We start from the raw sequence: 19,216 nt of genomic DNA, 5'->3' as shown, positions 1-19,216 counted from the left end.
ACTGTTTGTTCCATCTTTTTCCACTTTTTCTTTTTCATGATAGAATCTGATTATTGTGGAAATAATTTTGATCTCAGTGAGCAACAGGAACTAGTTTCACATATCTTTTGCCGGGAATTAGGCCCAAATGAAGGGAACCAACCTCAGAAGGGAAAAGAGGTTGCATGAGCAGTTGTTTAACATTTACTAGGTATGACCTTACTAATTACTTAACCCCTTTGAGTCTTAGTTTCCTCTTCTATAAAATGGTGATCATAATACCTCCCATAGAGCCTTGTTGTGAGGATTAAAAGATGAAAAGGATATAAGTTCTTAGCCTGGTGTTTGGCCTGCTGTAGGCACTTAAGTTGGAACCTGTCACTTCTTTCCCTTTTTTTTTGTGCTGTTTAATATGCCTTTCTTTCTTTGGGATTTTCCTTCCTTCCTCTTTTCCTTCTTTCTCACAAGTATTTGTTGAACACCTACTATAAGCCAGTGATTAAAACAGTACCTGTTGTCAGGAAGCATACATTCTGGTGTCTCCTCCCTACTAAGATGCAAACACTGATATGGTTTGGCTCTGGGTGCCCTCCAAATCTCATCTTGAATGGTAATCCCTACAATCCCCATGTGTCAAGGGAGGAACTGGTGGGAGGTGATTGGATCCTGGGGGCAGTTCACCCCAAGCTGTTCTCGCAATAGTGAGTGAGTTCTCATGAGATCTGACGGTTTTATAAGGGGCTCTTCCCCCTTGGCTCTTTACTCTTTCCTCTGCTGCCACCACATCAAGAAGGTCCTTGCTTCCTCTTCACCTTCCACCATGATTGTAAGTTTCCTGAGGCCTCCCCAGCTATGTGGAACTGCGAGTCAATTAAACCTCTTCCTTTATAAATTACCCAGTCTTGGGTATTTCTTTATAGCAGTGTGAGAACGGACTAATACAGTTACTTAAGGAGCTAGTATCCAGAATAAAGAACTTCTGCAAAGAGGATCTGTGAATGGCTAGTAAACACGTGAAAAGATGTTCAGCAGCATAAGTCATTAGGGAAATCTACAGTAAGATAACACATCACACCCACTAGGATGACTGTAATAAAAAAGATAATATAACAAAAAAGGATATGGAGAAACTGGAATTCTTATACATTGTTAATGAGAATCTAAAATGGTACAGCTGCTTTGGAAAACAATCTGGCATTTCCTCAAAATGTTAAATATGAGTTACCATATCACCCAGCAATTCTGCTCCTAGGTATCCACTCAAGAGAAATGAAAATGTGTCCATATGAAAACTTGTACATGAATATTCAGAGTAGTAGTATTCATCATAGCTAAAAAGAAGAAATAACCCAAGTGTTCATCAACTAATGGACAGGTAAAATGTGGTAAATCCATAAAATGAGATATTATTTGACAATGAAAAGGAATGAGGTAGTGATACACACTACAGCATGGATGAACCTTGAAAACATTGTGGTAAGTTACAAAAGACCACATATATTATATGAGCTCATTTATATTAAATGTCCAAAATAGGCAAATCTAGAGAGATAGAAAGCAGGTTAGTGTTTGGCTAGGGGTGAGGTGGGCGGGGCAGGGAAACAGGAGGTGGGTGATAGGAATGGACTGCTAATAGGTCTGAGGTTTTGTTTTGGGATGATGAAAATGTTCCAAAGTTATGAAGATGGCCGCACAACTCTGTAAATACACTAAAAATGTGTTAAATTGTACATGACTAATGGCTGAGTTATGGTATGTAAATTATATCTCAATAAAACTGTTCAAAAATGCAGTCACCCTCCTCTTTTGTACCTTCAACCATTTAACGGGTTCTTCCTCTTTAGGATATGAATACCTCTGGCCTCCCATCCAAACAAAACAGGACAAAATACAAAGCCCCCGTGGGCTCCCTTGCTGCTGCCATCCCATGTTTTTTTTCTTCCCTTCACAGCTAAGACTCCTAAAAGTTAGAAAATAAGTAATTTAGAAATAGTTCACTGTAGAAAAGTAAGAAATTATGGTAAGCAGAAAGAAGAAAATCTTTAGACATTTAATGTAATCACCTAGAGATAATCATCACAGTATTCACATTTATATAATTTTAGCATTAAAAGTAAACATCTTGGGTTTTTATTTCCAAAGAAGAGTACTATTGTAAGGAAAAGTTTGTTAAGTTAGTGTACTAAGGTAGAAGATGGAATATTTTTAAAAAGATATTAATCTTCTGTAATAATGTTAAGCATGGTGGGCTTTTATGCATGATTTGATTTGCTTTTGTTTTGTTTTGTTTTGTTTTGTTTGAGATGGAGTCTAACTCTGTCATCCATGCTGGAGTGCAGTGATGCGATACCGGCTCACTGCAACCTCTGCCTCCCGGGTTCAAGCGATCTCCTGCCTCAGCCTCCCGAGTAGCTGGGATTACAGGCGTGTGCTACCACACCTGGCTAATTTTTGTATTTTTAGTAGAGATGGTTTTTCGCCATGTTGGCCAGGCTGGTGTCAAACTCCCAACCTCAGGTGATCTGCCCTCCTCAGCCTCCCAAAGTGCTGGGATTACAGGCATGAGCCACCACGCCCAGCCGATTTGATTTTTTAACTTTTAGGAATTGTCTGAATCAAATTTGAGGTCATAAAAACCTAATGCTTTGGAAGCATTCACACTCATTAGACAGTGTGGATGGATGGAATGCAAAATGCCTTGTTGCCTTTTAGCCCGTACTTGTTACATGGCTTTTGCTTAAGCTGCAGTTTGATATCACGGAGGGATTTTGGTCTTGAATATTTTAGAGTGTATTAAAGCCATGCCCTGTGAAATAAAAATTTCATGGATTCTGTTCAGCTTCTGTGGACTTTGGACTGACTGTTCAAAATGTCTGGCTGACATTGGCTGTGAATTAGGATGTCAGCTGGTAAGATGGATAGATCCCCTGCTTTAGAATCATATTGAACTAATTTCATTGATCTTTTCTCCTTTTGCCTGTGCAGAGTTAGACTGGCTGAGCAACCCGAGCTTTTGTGTTGGATCCATAACGTCCCTGAGCCAACAAACTGAAGCAGCCCCAGCCCATGTTTCTGAAGGGTCACCGCTGACAAGGTAGTTTTTGTTTGACAGATGTGTTTTTGTTTTTGTCAGTTTACTGTCTATATAGCTTAGCTGAAATGATGCTCCTTAGAAAACTCTAATAAAAGAGCTATGTAAAACTCTTACTTAAAGTAATAAGGTGATCTTTGACTATTTTCCCTTACCTCTTGTATTATTATTTTTTCTTTGCTTTGCAGTGGCAAGTACATGACACAGTTAGTGCCTGTAATTAGGCCAAGAGGGAAATGGCATCATTGTGATTCTCAAGTAACTTTACTAGCCTCATTAGTAGCCTTTAGAACATCATAATTCAGGTATTTTTTTAGTTACATTTTCAACCCTTTTGTAAAATAGAGAGGGAGCTAGTATAATATAAGATTAAAAATGGCCTGAAAACATCAGGGAAAGCAAGATGGCACACATCTCTCCTCAGCTTTGAAAGAATTTTGTTTTAGATCATTGAACTGAGAAATAAGCTCTCTTACAAATACAGACTAGATGATTTCATTAATAGGGTGAATAGGCTGTGAAACCCAGTACTCTAAATGTGTAAGAAGCCTTTGGAAATTGAGAAGAGTTGATGCATGAGAGGAAGTTGGTAGATATTAGATATTTCAGTAATGAGGAAGAAGAGCTCGTTGTCATCTCCAAAAACAAGGACCACAATTAAATGTTTTGGTTTTTTTATTAACGACATGTTGACATAATATGTGGCACTGAAAATAAACCTTTTTATAATGATTTTTTTTGAAATTTATTTTTATTTTTTTAAATAAAGATGAGGTCTTGCTACGTTACCCAGGCTTGTCTCAAACTCCCAAGCACCTTCAGCAGTCCTCTTGCCTTGGCCTCCCAAAGTGCTAGGATATAGGCATGAGTAACCACACCCAGCCAACCTTTAATAATGTCTTAAAAATACTGTATTTGATAAGTGGTAGGTTACTTTCATTTAAAGATGTATAAATAAGAAAGTATATGTTTAGAAACTATTAAAATTAGAATTTCTTCACCTGTTATTATTTTAGGTCCAATTCCTAAGTCTTGCAGGTGAGGTATAATCCAGTAAGTTACTGTGTAATATATGGGCAAATAGTAAATCTGTGTGAACATTTATACAGTTCCCTCTTAAATATTTGTTGACTTATTTACATAGTATTATTTTTCCTACATCTTTTTAGAAAGTAATTTTAAAGTTGATTTTCCCAAACAGGAGTCATCTGAAATCAGAGTCTTCAGATGAAAGTGACACTAACAAAAAGCTCAAACAAACAAGCAGAAAAAAGAAGAAAGAGAAAAAGAAAAAAAGGAAGCGTCAGTATCATAAGAAAACAAAGAGGAAGCATGGGCCGTCGAGTAGCAGCAGGTCTGAGACAGACACCGATTCTGAAAAGGACAAACCTTCCAGAGGCGTCGGAGGCAGTAAAAAGGAATCTGAGAAACCGAAGTAGGTTGCTGTTCTCAAGTACCTATGATATTTTAAGTCTTGAGTTTTTCTCCCTTAATTGTTGCTGCAAATTAGATATTTGAATAACCATTTAGTCACTCAGTCAGAAGAGAGCTCTACCATTATATCAGCTTAAAAAAGAGAAGGAAAAAAATTAGGGACACGATTTTATTTGAGAAATGTTATTTAGACACAGTAATGATTGTGTGAGTCTGTTTTAGACAAAAAGTCTTTGGGATTTTCACAAGATGGCAGATGTGCCACAGTGGGTCTGTGAGTTAGTGCACCACATAGATAACGGTTCCCTCTCTGAGGGCCGTGGGTCTCCACACTCTGGGTAAGAGAAATATCTTCTTTCTCTGCCTTGATGTATCTTTCATTCAGTCACTCCTATCAACTCCTGTGTGTATACATGATCACACACACTTTAAGATTAACATAGCACTTAAATAATTGTTACATTTGTCCTTTTCCTTTTCTTTTTCATATTTGTTTAAGACCACTATGTCGAAGGCAGTGGAAAACAGCTCATGATTACAGTGTTTCCATTCCTTGGGGGCTTTATTTCTCCCATATTTTACTCTGCTTTCTTTCTTTCTTTTTTTTTTTTTTTTTTTTTGAGACGGGGTTTCACTCCTGTTGCCCACACTGGAGTGCAGTGGTGCAATCTCAGCTCACCACAACCTCTACCTCCTGGGTTCAGGCGATTGTCCTGCCTCAGCCTCCCGAGTAGCTGGGATTACAGGCGTCTGCCACCACGCCTGGCTAATTTTTTGTATTTTTAGTAGAGATGGCGTTTCACCATGTTGGCCAGGCTGGTCTTGAACTCCTGACCTCAGGTGATCCACCTGCCTCAGCCTCCAAAGTGCTGGGATTACAGGCATGAGCCACTGTGGCCTACTCTGCTTTCTACCTTGAGCATATTGTTCAATTCATTCTACAGAATGGCCACAGCATAGGTGCTCAATACAGCCTTTTCTCTGTGCCTAGTTGAATGTTTTCCTAAGTAGAGGGGTATTTGGCTGTAGGTGGGACAGGTGGTATATGGTGAAACTACCTGAATTATTGCTCATTTAACTTTCTCCTTTATTTGCTCATATGGTCTAGAAGGGAGAAAACTTAGGTACCTGTCTAGAACATCTCTAAAAAAGAAATAGTGCTGTTGAGATTTTTGCAACTCTTCAGGAATTTTTTTTTCCTTTTTTTAGACAGTCTCATTCTATCACCCAGGCTGGAGTGCAGTGGTACGATCTTGCCTCACCGCAACCTCCGCCTTCCGGGTTCAAGCGATTCTCATGCCTCAGCCTCCCAAGTGGCTGGGACTACAGGCATGCATCACTACACCCAGCTAATTTTTGTAACCCAAGCTTTTTTTTTTTTTTTTTTTTGAGACAGAGTATATTGCTCTGTCAGCCAGGCTGGAGTACAGTGGCACGATCTCAGCTCACTGCAACCTCTGCCTCCCGGGCTCAAGCAAGTCTCCTGCCTCAGCCTCCCAAGTAGCTAGGGTTACAGGCGTGTGCCACCACGCCCAGCTAATTTTTGTGTTTTTAGTAGAGACGGGGTTTTTCCATGTTGGCCAGGCTGGTCTCGATCTCCAATCTCCTGACCTCAGGTAATCCACCCGCCTCTGCCTCCCAAAGTGCTGGGATTACAGCCATGAGCCACTGCGCCCAGCCCCCAAGCTTGCTCTTTAGAGGAAAAAATAAAGCAGTCAAGCAAAAAGGTTCTGAATTTGACTGAATTTTTGAGGGTAGGAATCAGGCCTGTCTTGCTTACCGCCATATTCGCACAGCACTTGGTGCACAGGGCCCATTACAGAGTAAGCACTGAATTTGTTTTTGTTACATGAATGAATGAATATGTTATTGGTATCCTTACTTTTTACTGTGTCTTTAAAGCAAGCTACTTTAATTGTTATGTCTTCCCAAAACTCACCTTCTAGCTACTTGTCCTTTTTTATAGCTGGGGAAAATGAGTTTTAAAGGATTTCCCGAAACCACACAGGAACTATATTTAGAACTTGAAGGATAGTTAATTTCAGCCTATGCTTAATCATGTCAGGGAATCTTTACAGCCTCTTGATAGTTTTATGATCCAGATAGCATTTTTAAGTTTATTGATATTTTATAGAATATCCTTATTAAGATTGTTCTTGTCCTTCTCTTTTACTGTCTTGTTATTAACTTATGTATTCTCTTCCTGAGAAGGTGACCTGGAAGAATTATTTCCACGTAGACAAGGACTACAATATTAGTGGGTTGTGAGAGTCTTTCTGTGATGTCAGGAAAGTGGGTTCATGAGGGTGGCAGACCCTATGAGACTGTTTCAGGGTGATGACAAATGACTTCCCAAGAGGCCACAGCTACTAATTGACCTTGGGTTTCTGGGATGAGCTTTCCCTCACCTTCAAGTGGAGGCAGCTCCTTCCTTGCACACAGCCCAGACTACCACATCCTGCTTCCTTAGCTCAGTACCTCCAAGGGGAGAGGAAAGGGCCTGTTGACTCCTCAGGGGTGGTCTGCAGCTGGCCTCTCCTTTTTTTCTCCCAGTTGGCTTTCCATTTATTTCTCGAATGCATCAATCAGTTTGCGGTAGGCTCTCCATCTTTTCATTGCCCCTTATGGTTTTTGTAGACAGAAAGCCCTCTGCAGTTGTTCTGAAGGGAAATGTGTTAAAATCTCCATACATTAACCCGAGGCTCATCATTCAACAACTATTTATTGAGTAGCTACTTAGTGTTCCTGAAATGCCATTCCCTTATATGCCCTGCCAAGAATAATTAAGAAGCCTCCAAAATCTTTATTTGTACCTGGGCAGAGCTGAAAAGCAGAGATAGAACAACAGTTAATAGCTGGTTTGACTACTTTGTCACCTTCTTGCGTCAGCAGCATTATGAACTGATTTTCTTTAGAGGAAGAAGATGTTAGATGCCAGAAAAACCTTCCCTCCCTCTCACTTAACGGGAGTGGTTCCTTTTGGATCTGAGCTGAAAGTCTGCCAGCCTACACATTGGTTCAGAGAGATAGATTAGGGTCTTGTCTTCAGGGGAGCCTCGTGATTCTGCCCTTTATGTACGAGGTCCAGACATATAAGCAAAACGGCGAATACAGAGTCCAGACCATAAAAATGAGGCTGAGCTGGGCGCGGTGGCTCACGCCTGTAATCCCAGCACTTTGGGAGGCCGAGGCGGGTGGATCACAAGGTTAGGAGATCGAGACCATCCTGGCTAACATGGTGAAACCCTGTCTCTACTAAAAATACAAAAAATTAGCCGGGCGTGGTGGCGGGCGCCTGTAGTCCCAGCTACTCAGGAGGCTGAGGCAGGAAAATGGCGTGAATCCAGGAGGCGGAGCTTGCAGTGAGCAAAGATCGCACCACTGCACTCCAGCCTGGGTGACAGAGCGAGACTCTGTCTCAAAAAAAAAAAAAAAAAAAAATGAGACTGAGACCAAGCCTAAGTGATGTTGGAGGCTGAGCAGTTCAGAACCATGGCTTTTTAGAGAAGTTTTGAGTTGGAATAAAGTATCTAGGCACTTTCAAGTAAGTTAGGTGAAGTTAGGGCAGCACACTTGAATGTCGGTGTTGTCACCTTTGGAGGTGTGGGAGTTCCCTCTGCCTAGCCCTCTAAGGTGCCTCAGAGCAGGAATACTTTTTAGGAAAAGACCTTGTTTATAAATATATTTGAAATTCAGGTTACAGTAATCCGAATGAAATATTTTAAAAGAACTCCTGTATACCTATATTCTTCAGGTTAATTTTTGAGATAGGAAGACTTCTTTTGTTGGTAGAGTGTCATTTAGTGGTGACAGGTTTTGCTTTATTTTTTAAAACTCTTTGCCCAGAGCTAGAGTCCGCTTCCATCTCTATGGCACGTGTACATTTAACGTGCTTAGGTGTGTTTGATGCCATGTGGAGTTTGACGTGTTTAACTCTCATATTACTGAAAATGCCACCTGTGTCACTGGAAGATTTTTTAAAGTGCCTCTCCCTTCTTCTTCCTTTGTCCCACAGTCAAGGAAATAATGCTGCAGCTGATACTGGACATCGCTTTGTTTGGCTTGAGGACATTCAGGCTGTGATGGGAGAAACCTTCAGAACAGATAAGAAACCAGATCCTGCGAACTGGGAGTACAAGTCTCTCTACCGAGGGGATATAGCAAGGTAGTCACCTTGTTTTCCCCCAGTTTTCGCTGTAGGAAAGTAACTTTTTTCTCCTCAGAACTCTCTTGGCATTGTCCGTCTGCCTGTTTCTCTCTTTCATCAGTTCTGTTGGGTTTTATTTATTGCATTGTTCAGGCACATGTCTCATCTCATATTCTAAAATGAAAGCTTAACACTTGAAGTCAAGTCAGATTAATCTTATTTATCCCTGGTGCTTGGCATAGTGCCTGGCACAGTAGGCGTTCAATAAGTATTTGTTGAATAAGCGAATCCAAAACTACCTTGTAATAATTAATTGTGACAGAATATCTGGTAACCATTTGGTCTAACCTATATGTCATTTTTTAAAGTTGGAAAGCTTTCATTTATCCACCCCCCACATCTGTCATTTAAAAAATGACATTTAGTGGTAAGGACTTTTTCAAAATGTTTCTAGCATACACCATCAGATAATCATAAAAATAGGTGATATTTGCTTTAGTAATGAGTTTGAACTTTTCCCCTCTAATCTGGCAATCAAAAATATTTGACTACTTACTAAACCCTTTAGACCAAACTTGTCCAACCCAAATTTGTAAACTTCCTTAAAACATTATGATTTTTTTGTGATTTTTTTTTTTTTTAAACTCATCAGCTATCATTAGTATTAGTGTATTTTATGTGTGGCCCAAGACAGTTCTTCATCCAGTGGGGCCCAGGGAAACCAAAAGGTTGGATACTGTATTAGCCCATTTTCATACTATTGTGAAGAAATACCTGAGACTGGGTAAATTATAAAGAAAAAGAGTTTTAATGGACTCGCAGTTCCACATGGCTGAGGAGACCTCACAATCATGGTGGAAGGTGAAGAAGGAGCAAAGGCACGTCTTACGTGGTGGCTGCTCTTCATAAAACCAGGGGAACTGCCCTTTATAAAACCATCAGATCTCGTGACACTATCATGAGAACGGCACAGGAAAGACCTGCCCCCATGATTCAATTACCTCCCATCAGGCCCCTCCCACAACACGTGGGGATTATGGGAACTACAGTTCAAGATGAGATTTGGGTGGGGGCACAGCCAAACCATATCTGATACCCCTGCTTTAGACATTTAGTACTTTGTGAGAAACCATGGGGAACATAAAGAACAATAACACAGTGTGTTCCCAGATAGTTTACAGATAATGAGAATTGAAGATAGAGAATCATCAATCTTAGACTATAAAGCCAAGAGGAGATCTTGAAGATTATTATTCTTTATAGACTAATGACTTTGTGAAATAAATTTCCATTTCCATTACTTTGCTGTATCTCCAAATTTTAATCCTATTGTCACTCATCCTGACATTATACCTCACCACGTAAGCAATTCCAACTAAAATTTCCGTCCCAATGAGTTAATAACAGTTGTTTTATTCAGTACATATTTAATCTACCTACTGTCAATGGCAACTTTATGGTTGAGCATAAATGACTATTATATTTTCAATGTATTCATATATTTTTGAGTTATCTTAATGCTCCTTGAGGTATTACTTGGTTTTCCATGCCACCACAGGGTACTACCCCAGATGTGGTAGATTCCCAGTAAAAGATGGGCAGCTGGGCCAGGCATGGTGGCTCACACCTGTCATCCCAGCACTTTGGGAGGCCGAGGCGGGTGGATCCCTTGAGGTCAGGAGTTCGAGACCAGCCTGGCCAACATGGTGAAACCCCATCTCTACTAAAAATACAAAAATTAGCTGGGCATGTTGTTGCATGCCTGTAATCCCAGCTATGAGGGGAGTGAGACAGGATGATTGCTTGAACCTGGGAGATGGAGGTTGCGGTGAGCCGAGATTGTGCCACTGCACTCCAGCCTGGGCAACAGAGCAAGACTCTGTCTCAAAAAAAAAGGCAGTCAACAAACAGAGATTGGAGGACATGAGGTAGTGGCCGTGGTGCTGTGCGCATTGTTTCACTTAAGTTAGCCTGTCTGATCCTCACAGCTGCTCTGTGAGGAGGAGGAGGAGGAGAACCCTCTTCATTTTACAAATGAGGAAAAGGAATCGTAGAGAGGTTAAGTAACTGCGCAAGATCTTGCAGCCAGGCAGCAGCAGGGTTGAGATTTGAACCTGCGTGTCTCTGGCTTCACATTTCAAATGTTCTTTCACCGCCCATGCAGAAAGATGAGACAGGGTGTGTGGTAGGACGTTTTCTAGATTTGGAAACAGAGGACTCTGGTTCTCTTTGTGACTTTGCCATTTACTAGCAATAAAGTCCCAGGCAAGTCACCTGACCTGTCTGAGCCTCTGTTGTTTCATTTGTAAATTGGAAATTGTAACTTCTGCCATGCCTTGTGCTCAAATATCAGAATATTTGATATGGAATTGGAAATTGGTGTGCAAATATAAAGGGTTAGTATTTATTAATAGATGAAAGGAGGGGAATGTACTAACAAAGAGTGGCTCTTGAGCTTCTGCTAATGAATGGCACAGACTTAGGAAGAGAGTAATTGGAAACAGCCTTATTAATCTAAACCGCAAGGATACCACTGCTAAAGGGCTTAGGGCATTGTTATTTCCTAGCCATTTGGTAAAGTTTACACAAGACAAATCTTGCCTGGATTAGTAGCTATATAACTGTTAATGTCCAGGTCTGGGAAGATATTGATCCCATGGCAATCTGAGCTGGTGAGAGGACAGTGGGAATACTGTCACTGAGCAATGGGCTTAATGCCTCAAGTGCATAGAAGTCAGTACTATGGCACCAGCTTTTGAGAGAAGCAGCAGCTTTATTGCAAGGTCAACAGGAGGCAGCACTTGAATCTGTCTCCCCCAGATGGGGTCTGTGTGTTTTATAGGAAGAGAGTAACTGTGAGGGAGATAGGAAAGTGCATCGAGGCGTGATTTGATTGGGTTATGGAGACAGTCAGTGTAGGGTTCTTGGCTCTTTTTTTTTTTTTGAGACGGAGTCTTGCTCTGTCGCCCAGGCTGGAGTGCAGTGACGCAATCTCGACTCACTGCAACCTCCGCCTGCCGGGTTCAAACAATTCTTCTGCCTCAGTCTCCTAAGTAGCTGGGACTACAGGCGCGTGCTACCATGCCCAGTTAATTTTTTTTTTTCCCGTATGCCACTAAAATTCGCCCAAGTTTATTCAACCTGCATTCATCTTGATTGCCTGGCGCTTTGGATTTAATTCTTCTATCCCACTTTGTATCTTCCATTCGCTTCACTCTCTCCAGCTTTTATTCTTTCTTTCTTTTTTCCCTTGGGCCAATGCATGCGACCCAACTCACATGCATGGACTCTGGGAAGGTAAATGCCCGGCTAGTTTTTTTGTATTTTTGTATTTTTAGTAGAGATGGAGTTTCACTGTTTTAGCCAGGATGGTCTCAATCTCCTCCTGACCTCATGATCCACCCATCCTAGCCTTCCAAAGTGCTGGGATTACAGGTGTGAGCCACCGCGCCCGGCCTGTGGGTTATTGGCTCTTAAGTTCATACTGCAGCAACTCTCCTCACTTCTTAATTTGGTCCATGCGCCTTGGTTTAGATACCTTGGTTCCCCGTGCGGTTGACATTTTTGTTCCCTGGCTTTGGGGTCACTAATTGGGCACACTTGATTCATCTGTGTGTGCTTGTGACTTGCGAGCTGTGGGTCCACTGCAACTGAACAACAACTCATTGTTCTGTTATTGACAAAGTTGAAGTAGTTTGAACTGGTTTTGCAGTTAACAATTTTGTGTCAGATACTGACTTTTCACACTTTAGGAGGAACACTGACCCGCCGAGAGCACTGGAATGAAGGTGAACGGTTAGGATTTGACCAGCACTGTCATGTAAGGACTAGATGGGCATCTGGCCTAGGCAGGGATATGATCATTGTCTTTTTTTTTTTTTTTCCCCCCTCCCACCCCCGATCGTTGTCTTTTAAGCTTGGATGGACTGTCCCTTGGAGGCTGGATTGACAATGTTTTGTGTGACTTGTGAAGTTAGAACCAGTACTAATGAGTGGAAGTTCTGGGAAGTCAGATTTGGTTCAATATAGAGTAGCACATCCTCTACTCCCGTGAGCATCCCGCAGTGACACTGCGTGTGGAAGTATTGTGGTAAGCAGGGGTTAGGTTCTAAAGTTAGTGTATAACTTGAAAATTAGAGTCAATCTATATTTGGAGAATTCCTTAAGACTAATATACTGTCTGATAGTGAAGTTAAGCTCAGTCAGTTTTTTCTCCATTTTTGGAATAGATTGTTATTTCTTTGGCTATACACCAGATAAAATAGTTGGCTTATGTTTAGGAGCCAACTTTGATAAAAATAATAATTTAAACTTATCTAACCCTTACTATATGGCAGACACCCTTCTAAGGACTTCACATATATAAACATTTTTGGCCAAGTGCAGTGACCCACACCTGTAGTCCCAGCACTTTGGGAGGTCAAGACAAGAGGATCGCTTCAGGCCAGGGGTTCAAGACAAGGCTGAGCAACATAGTGAGACTGCGTCTCTACAAAAAATTAAAAAATTAGCTGAATGTGGTGGCATGTGCCTGAAGTCCCAGCTATTCAGGAGGCTGAAGTGGGAGGACTGCTGAAGGAGTTTGAGGCTGCAGTGAGCTGTATTGCATCACTGCAGTGAGCTATATTGCATCATTGCAGCCTGGGTAACAGAGGGAAACCCTACAAATTTTTCTGTAGATGGGTGCAGTGGCTCACACCTGTAATCCCTGTATTTTTAGTAGAGATGGGGTTTCACCATGTTAGCCAGGATGGTCTCAATCTCCTGACCTTGTGATCTGCCCACCTCGGCCTTCCAAAGTGCTGAGGCGGGTGGATCGCTTGAGGTCAGGAGTTCAAGAGCAGCCCGGCTAAATTTTGTATTTTTAGTAGAGATGGGGTTTCACCATGTTGGCCATGCTGGTCTCAGATTCCTGGCCTTAATTGATCCACCCACCTCGGCCTCCCAAAGTGCTGGGATTACAGGTGTGAGCCACCATGCCTGGCCGTTAGTTGATTATTTGATAAGGATTTTATAGCAAAAGTGCCTTCATTTAGGGAAACATTGTGTTAAATTACAGCCTAGGTCCTGTATAATTATTAAGATCTCATGCTAAGTGATAAATTGGATATAACCTAAATGTCTAACGATTGGGAAATGGTTAAATAAATTATGGCACATCCATACAATGGAACAGTTTGAAGTCAATACAAATTATATTTTGTAAGATTAATGGTATGGGGAGATGCTTTAAAGTAGGAAGGAAGGCCTGAAACTATGTGATATCAACTATTTTTAAAAAGGATGTATGTGCACACATATAAATACATACTGAAACACATATAGTGTCTGAAAGTAGATTGTAATGTAGGCCAGTAACATTTTTCCCCTTCCCTTATCATTTTCATCTAATTTGTTATAAAAATGCAGCTGTTAGTTTAAAGTCAGGAAACAGTAAACATTTTTCAAGAGATTATATGAATATCTAAAATACTGTATATTTTTTGCGAGACTAATGAGGAATCAATACTATTAAAAGAGGATAAAGGAGAGCAAAACTAGCTTTTTAACTCAAAGTTTGTTCCTTAGGGAATGGCAGCCTTGTTTAGAACTACATTAGTGCTATTTTTTTTTTTTTTTGAGGCCGAGTCTCACTCTGTTGCCCAGGCTGGAGAGCAGTGGCTTGAGCCCGGCTCACTGCAACCTCTGCCTCCTGGGTTCAAGTGATTCTCCTGCCTCAGCCTCCCGAGTAGCTGGGATTACAGTCGTGTGCCACCACGCCCAGCTAATTTTGTATACTTAGTAGAGACAGGGTTTCACCATGTTAGCCAGACTGATCTCAAACTCCCGACCTCTGGTGATCCACCCGCCTCAGCCTCCCAAAGTGCTGGGATTACAGGCATGAGCCACCACACCCGGCCTACATTAGTGCTATTTTATCTCATCACACCTTTGTTAAGGTTGTTTTTGACTCATAAATGGAATGGCAAGAGACTGTCATGAGATAGTCTAGAAAGAATTAGGAGGGAGGCTAGATAAAAGGTTTGAGAGAGAATGTTTATGTCTGTGTGAGAAAATCGTCCCCTACAGTGGAATTGGCTGTGTTTGGTCAGTGAGGAGGGCAGAGGCACTTAGAGAGGGGACCTGTTGACCGCAGAGAAGCCGCAGAGGTGAAGGAGAGAGCCCGGCCCTGAACCAAGGTGAAGTGGAGCGGAGCTTCCTGGGAGCTGACAGAAGATGAAGGCAGTTCTCCCCTGCCTTTTTCTCCCCACAGCATTTCCAATTTTATTAGGAAAAAATTTTAATATACAGCAAGAGTTGAAAGATTTTTACAGTGAATGCTGGTATAACTGCCCCCTACGTCTACCATTAACTTTGTATCCATTAAGTTTGTATTGTACTTGCTTTGTCATATGTGTCCATCCATCAGCCCATCCTATTTTTTTGATGCATTTCAAAGTAAACTGCAGATCAATAAAGAACCCCCTAAATACTTCAGCATATGTATTATTAACTAGAGGTCAATATTTATTTAGTTTTATTCCTTTAATTGAAAATTTATATGCAATGTAATGCACAAAGCTTCATTCTCTTGAGTTCTGGGAAATGTATACACGCCTGTATAACCCGAACCTCTGTTAAAATGTGAAATATTACTCTGACCGCCAAAAGTTTCCTCGTGCTCTTTTCTGGTCAGTCTATACCCCATTTTCCCAGAGGCAATCACCGTTCTTATTTGTTTCCACCCTCAATTCATTTTTACCTGTTACAATGCATGTAAGTAGAATTACACAGTGTGTACTCTTTTGTATCTGGCTTCTTTCACTCAGCGTAATGTTTTTGAGATCATCCGTCCGTAAGGCACTTACCAGTAGCTCCTTTTTACTTCTGGTAGTATTCCATTGTATGGCTGTACCTCTCTTTACTTATCCATCTTCTATTGATGGACACGTGGACTCTTTCAGTGTTTGGCTGTTAGGAATAAAGCTGCCGAGAACATTTGTGCTCATGTCTTTGTGTAGACATGTGCTTTCCTTTTTCTTGGGTAAATATGTAGGAATAGAATTGCTGGGTCATAGGTTAGGTCTGTGTTGAGTTTTTTAAGAAACAGCCAGATCTTTTCCCAAAGTGATTATACCAGTTTACATTCCCGCTGACAGCAAATGAGAGTCCTGGTTACTCCACAGGTTACTACCAACATTTGGTGTTGTCAACCTTTTAAATATTAACACTGTTCTAGTTGGTGTGTGGGGTACCTCATTGTGGTTTTAATTTGCATGTCCTTGTTGACTAATGATGTTGAGTTTTTTTTTTTTATGCGCTTATTGGCTACTCATGTCTTCTTTTGTGGAATTTCAGTTCAGATCTTTTGCCCGGTTTTAAAATTGAATTGTTTGTTAACATGCATACAGAAAAATGTACAATTTTCCTTAGCTTTTGCCTGTGCAAATATTCAGTAGTCATGTGTTTGTTAACTCTGGGGACGCCTACATGTTCCATAAAAGCGTTTTAGAACCCAACCTCTTTTCCTCTAGAGTAGAAAATAACCAAATGTAATTTCATTTGACATACTTTGTTTCAGGATTAAAAAAAGAATCTTAGGCCTATATGTTATCTTCTTAAGTAGGGACACAGGAAAATATTGAGAAAACGGGACTGGTCTAGGAGACAGATGATCCAGGTTCCCAGGCCTCAGTGTCCTTATTTAGAAACAGTTAAGAGAAGGGATGATAATTTTTGCCTTGCCTGTCACATATGGCTGTGATGATCAAATGACATAATGTGTGTGACAGTTCTTTACAAGGCTCCAGGAAAATAGAAATTACTAAGATCTAGAAGACAGGCATGATCTTAAATTCATGAGATGTTAAAGAAGAGTTGAAGTGTTATAGGAAGAAGTCAAGCCAGGCAGAAAGAAAGTTAATTGCTGGTCCTTGTGTATCTCCAAATAGAAACAATCTGAAGGTGAGGTGAATTTGGATATATGCAGTGAACCTGCATAACGAGAGTTTAGGTCTAATGCGCCTTCAGTCATTCAGAGGTAGTACACATATTCCCTCAGTAACTTTTTTTCTTTTTCTAATATCAGATACAAGAGGAAAGGAGACTCCTGCCTTGGCATTAACCCTAAGAAGCAGTGCATATCTTGGGAAGGGACTTCCACAGAGAAGAAGCATTCACGCAAGCAGGTTGAACGCTATTTTACTAAGAAGAGTGTGGGATTAATGAACATCGATGGAGTTGCCATTAGCAGTAAAACTGAACCTCCCTCATCTGAGCCCATCTCCTTTATACCAGTGAAGGACTTGGAAGATGCGGCTCCTGTTACAACCTGGTTGAATCCTCTGGGGATTTATGATCAGTCAACCACACAGTGGCTACAAGGACAGGGTCCTCCAGAGCAGGAATCAAAGCAGCCAGACGCACAGCCAGGCAGCGAGAGTGCGGCTCTCAAAGCCAAGGTGGAGGAGTTTAACAGGAGGGTGCGGGAGAATCCTCGGGATACGCAGCTGTGGATGGCATTCGTTGCTTTTCAGGTATGTGTTGCCGTCCCAATTCTCTTACCTTAGAAGGACATTCCTGATTTTGGGCAAACTGATGGACTCTGCAGCAATTTTTGAGCTAATAAGGAAATTTGACACTGGGCATACAAAGATTATTAGAATAGAGCCTTTGCCCTGAGCTCGCTCAAAGTCCAATGAGGAAAATGGACATGTGAAAAATAAGTGCACCCTGGGGTAGTAAATGCTGTAATGTGTCACTTGGGAGTGGAGTGAGGGAATGACTTGCGTTGAGGGAGGAGAAAGAGCTACCAAGAAGGAGAAGGTGAAGTTCAACACAGTCTTGAAAGAAGAGATGTTCACCAGGTAGGGAGAGGCATTCCTGAAGTACAAACAGAACAGGCAGGGCTCACAGAATTGTGAAAGAGAGAGGGCTGCTCAGTGTATTACCCAGTCAGAGCCATGCATTCTCTTTCAAAAACTTGTAGGTTTGTCTGAGTCCCTAATTTTGAACCACTCATACAATTACCATATTTTGTGCCATATTTGTCCCTTTTATTGGTAAGGTCTGCTCTTCAGAAAAGACTTTCAAGGCATTGTATGCTAGTCATTGATACAGAAATCAAAGCTTAAAATGGCAGAGAGTGGATAATTAAGTGATAAACACAAGATCAAACATATCAGGTGACACAAGCACCTTAGGATCCAGGTTTTCTTTAAAAGAAATTGTGGCAAACTAGTGGTTTAAGAAAGTCCCTAGGGGGTGGTAAGAAAATCACTAAGCATTGTTGAAACTCAGGATCTCCCAGGTCCATTTGCATTTGTAAATTGGTGTTTTTGTTGTTGAGGACGAGGTCATGAAAAGTCCTGGCCTGTATGCCATCGAGGAAGGAGAGCAGGAAAAGCGAAAGAGGTCCCTGAAGCTCATTCTGGAGAAGAAGCTGGCCATTCTGGAGCGGGCCATTGAGAGCAACCAGAGCAGTGTGGATCTGAAACTGGCCAAGCTGAAGCTCTGCACAGAGTTCTGGGAGCCCTCCACTCTGGTCAAAGAGTGGCAGAAACTGATATTTTTGCATCCCAATAATACAGCCCTTTGGCAGAAATACCTTTTATTTTGCCAGAGCCAGTTTAGTACCTTTTCGATATCAAAAATTCACAGTCTTTATGGAAAATGCTTGAGCACTTTGTCTGCTGTTAAGGATGGCAGCATCTTATCTCACCCTGCGTTGCCTGGCACGGAAGAGGCCATGTTTGGTAAGGAGATAACCAGATCCAGTTACGTGGGAGGAGTTAGACTTTCTTTCGGCTTTACTTGAAAATGAAGATCTATTTTTGATTTATTCTAGAAAAAGTATAAATTGTTTGATAGAACTGATTTTTTAAAAAAAGTATTACGACTTTTTTTGATAACAAATTTGCCCCCAGCTCCCAGGGCAGGTAGGGGCAATAGAGCCAGTAGAGTTAAGATATCACTGGACAAGTTGCTGCTGATTAGCCAAGTAAACATAGGCAAGTCTCTTAACTGCTTTGGCAGTCGGTGGCCTTATCTGTCGAGATGCATGTACCTGTCTCACGCAATTATAGGGTCCCAGGCAGTAATGTCCGTGAGATGCCCTGACTGGGAACCACTGCATAAATAGAAGTTTTGGGTATTATTATGCTGTTAACATTTTTGGTGTGTCCTGAAGGAACCTGGAATATAAATTTTGACAGTAATGAGATGTTGGAGGCTGCATGTTATGCAGAGCCAGAGAGTATCACTTTTGACCTTGAATCCTGAAGGGTTTGCCCTTCACTGGCTCTGGTGTGTCCTTGGGCAGGTCCTCTTTGAGCCCCAGTTTCTCCATTAGCAACAATACTATAAACCTGCTTTACAGGACTGTGGTGCACAGTAAACGAGATAATCCATGGCGAGTCTAGCTCAGTGTCTGGCACAGAGCAGGCATTTATTTAATCACAACCCCTGTTATTGAGTATTAATTACTATTGGCATCTAAAGATAGAAATACATTGCTCTCAAAATATAAGCATTTATCACACTGACACAGAGTCTTGAATTTGTTACTGTATGTGATCTACACAAAT

General features: G+C 41.3%; 1 protein-coding gene across 2 annotated transcripts in view; it reads left to right on the top strand.

The window, feature by feature from the left end:
• The window catches only part of NRDE2 (NRDE-2, necessary for RNA interference, domain containing), a 54,830-nt gene that overhangs the window by 10,689 nt on the left and 24,925 nt on the right, over nucleotides 1-19,216 (top strand). For both annotated transcript variants that reach the window (XR_008493828.2, XM_054449888.2), the window contains exons 2-6: nucleotides 2,965-3,073; nucleotides 4,272-4,505; nucleotides 8,520-8,669; nucleotides 16,720-17,167; nucleotides 17,980-18,385. Coding sequence is in view for 1 of the 2 variants with exons in the window: in XM_054449888.2 (XP_054305863.2) it covers nucleotides 2,965-3,073; nucleotides 4,272-4,505; nucleotides 8,520-8,669; nucleotides 16,720-17,167; nucleotides 17,980-18,385 (1,347 nt within the window). In the remaining variant the exon portion in view is untranslated. The remainder of the gene's footprint in view (nucleotides 1-2,964; nucleotides 3,074-4,271; nucleotides 4,506-8,519; nucleotides 8,670-16,719; nucleotides 17,168-17,979; nucleotides 18,386-19,216) is intronic.

The sequence above is a fragment of the Pongo pygmaeus genome, chromosome 15, assembly GCF_028885625.2.
Source record: "Pongo pygmaeus isolate AG05252 chromosome 15, NHGRI_mPonPyg2-v2.0_pri, whole genome shotgun sequence".
NCBI lineage: Eukaryota > Metazoa > Chordata > Mammalia > Primates > Hominidae > Pongo > Pongo pygmaeus.
Note: the sequence above shows the minus strand (reverse complement) of the source record. Positions and strands in the feature narration are given on the sequence as shown.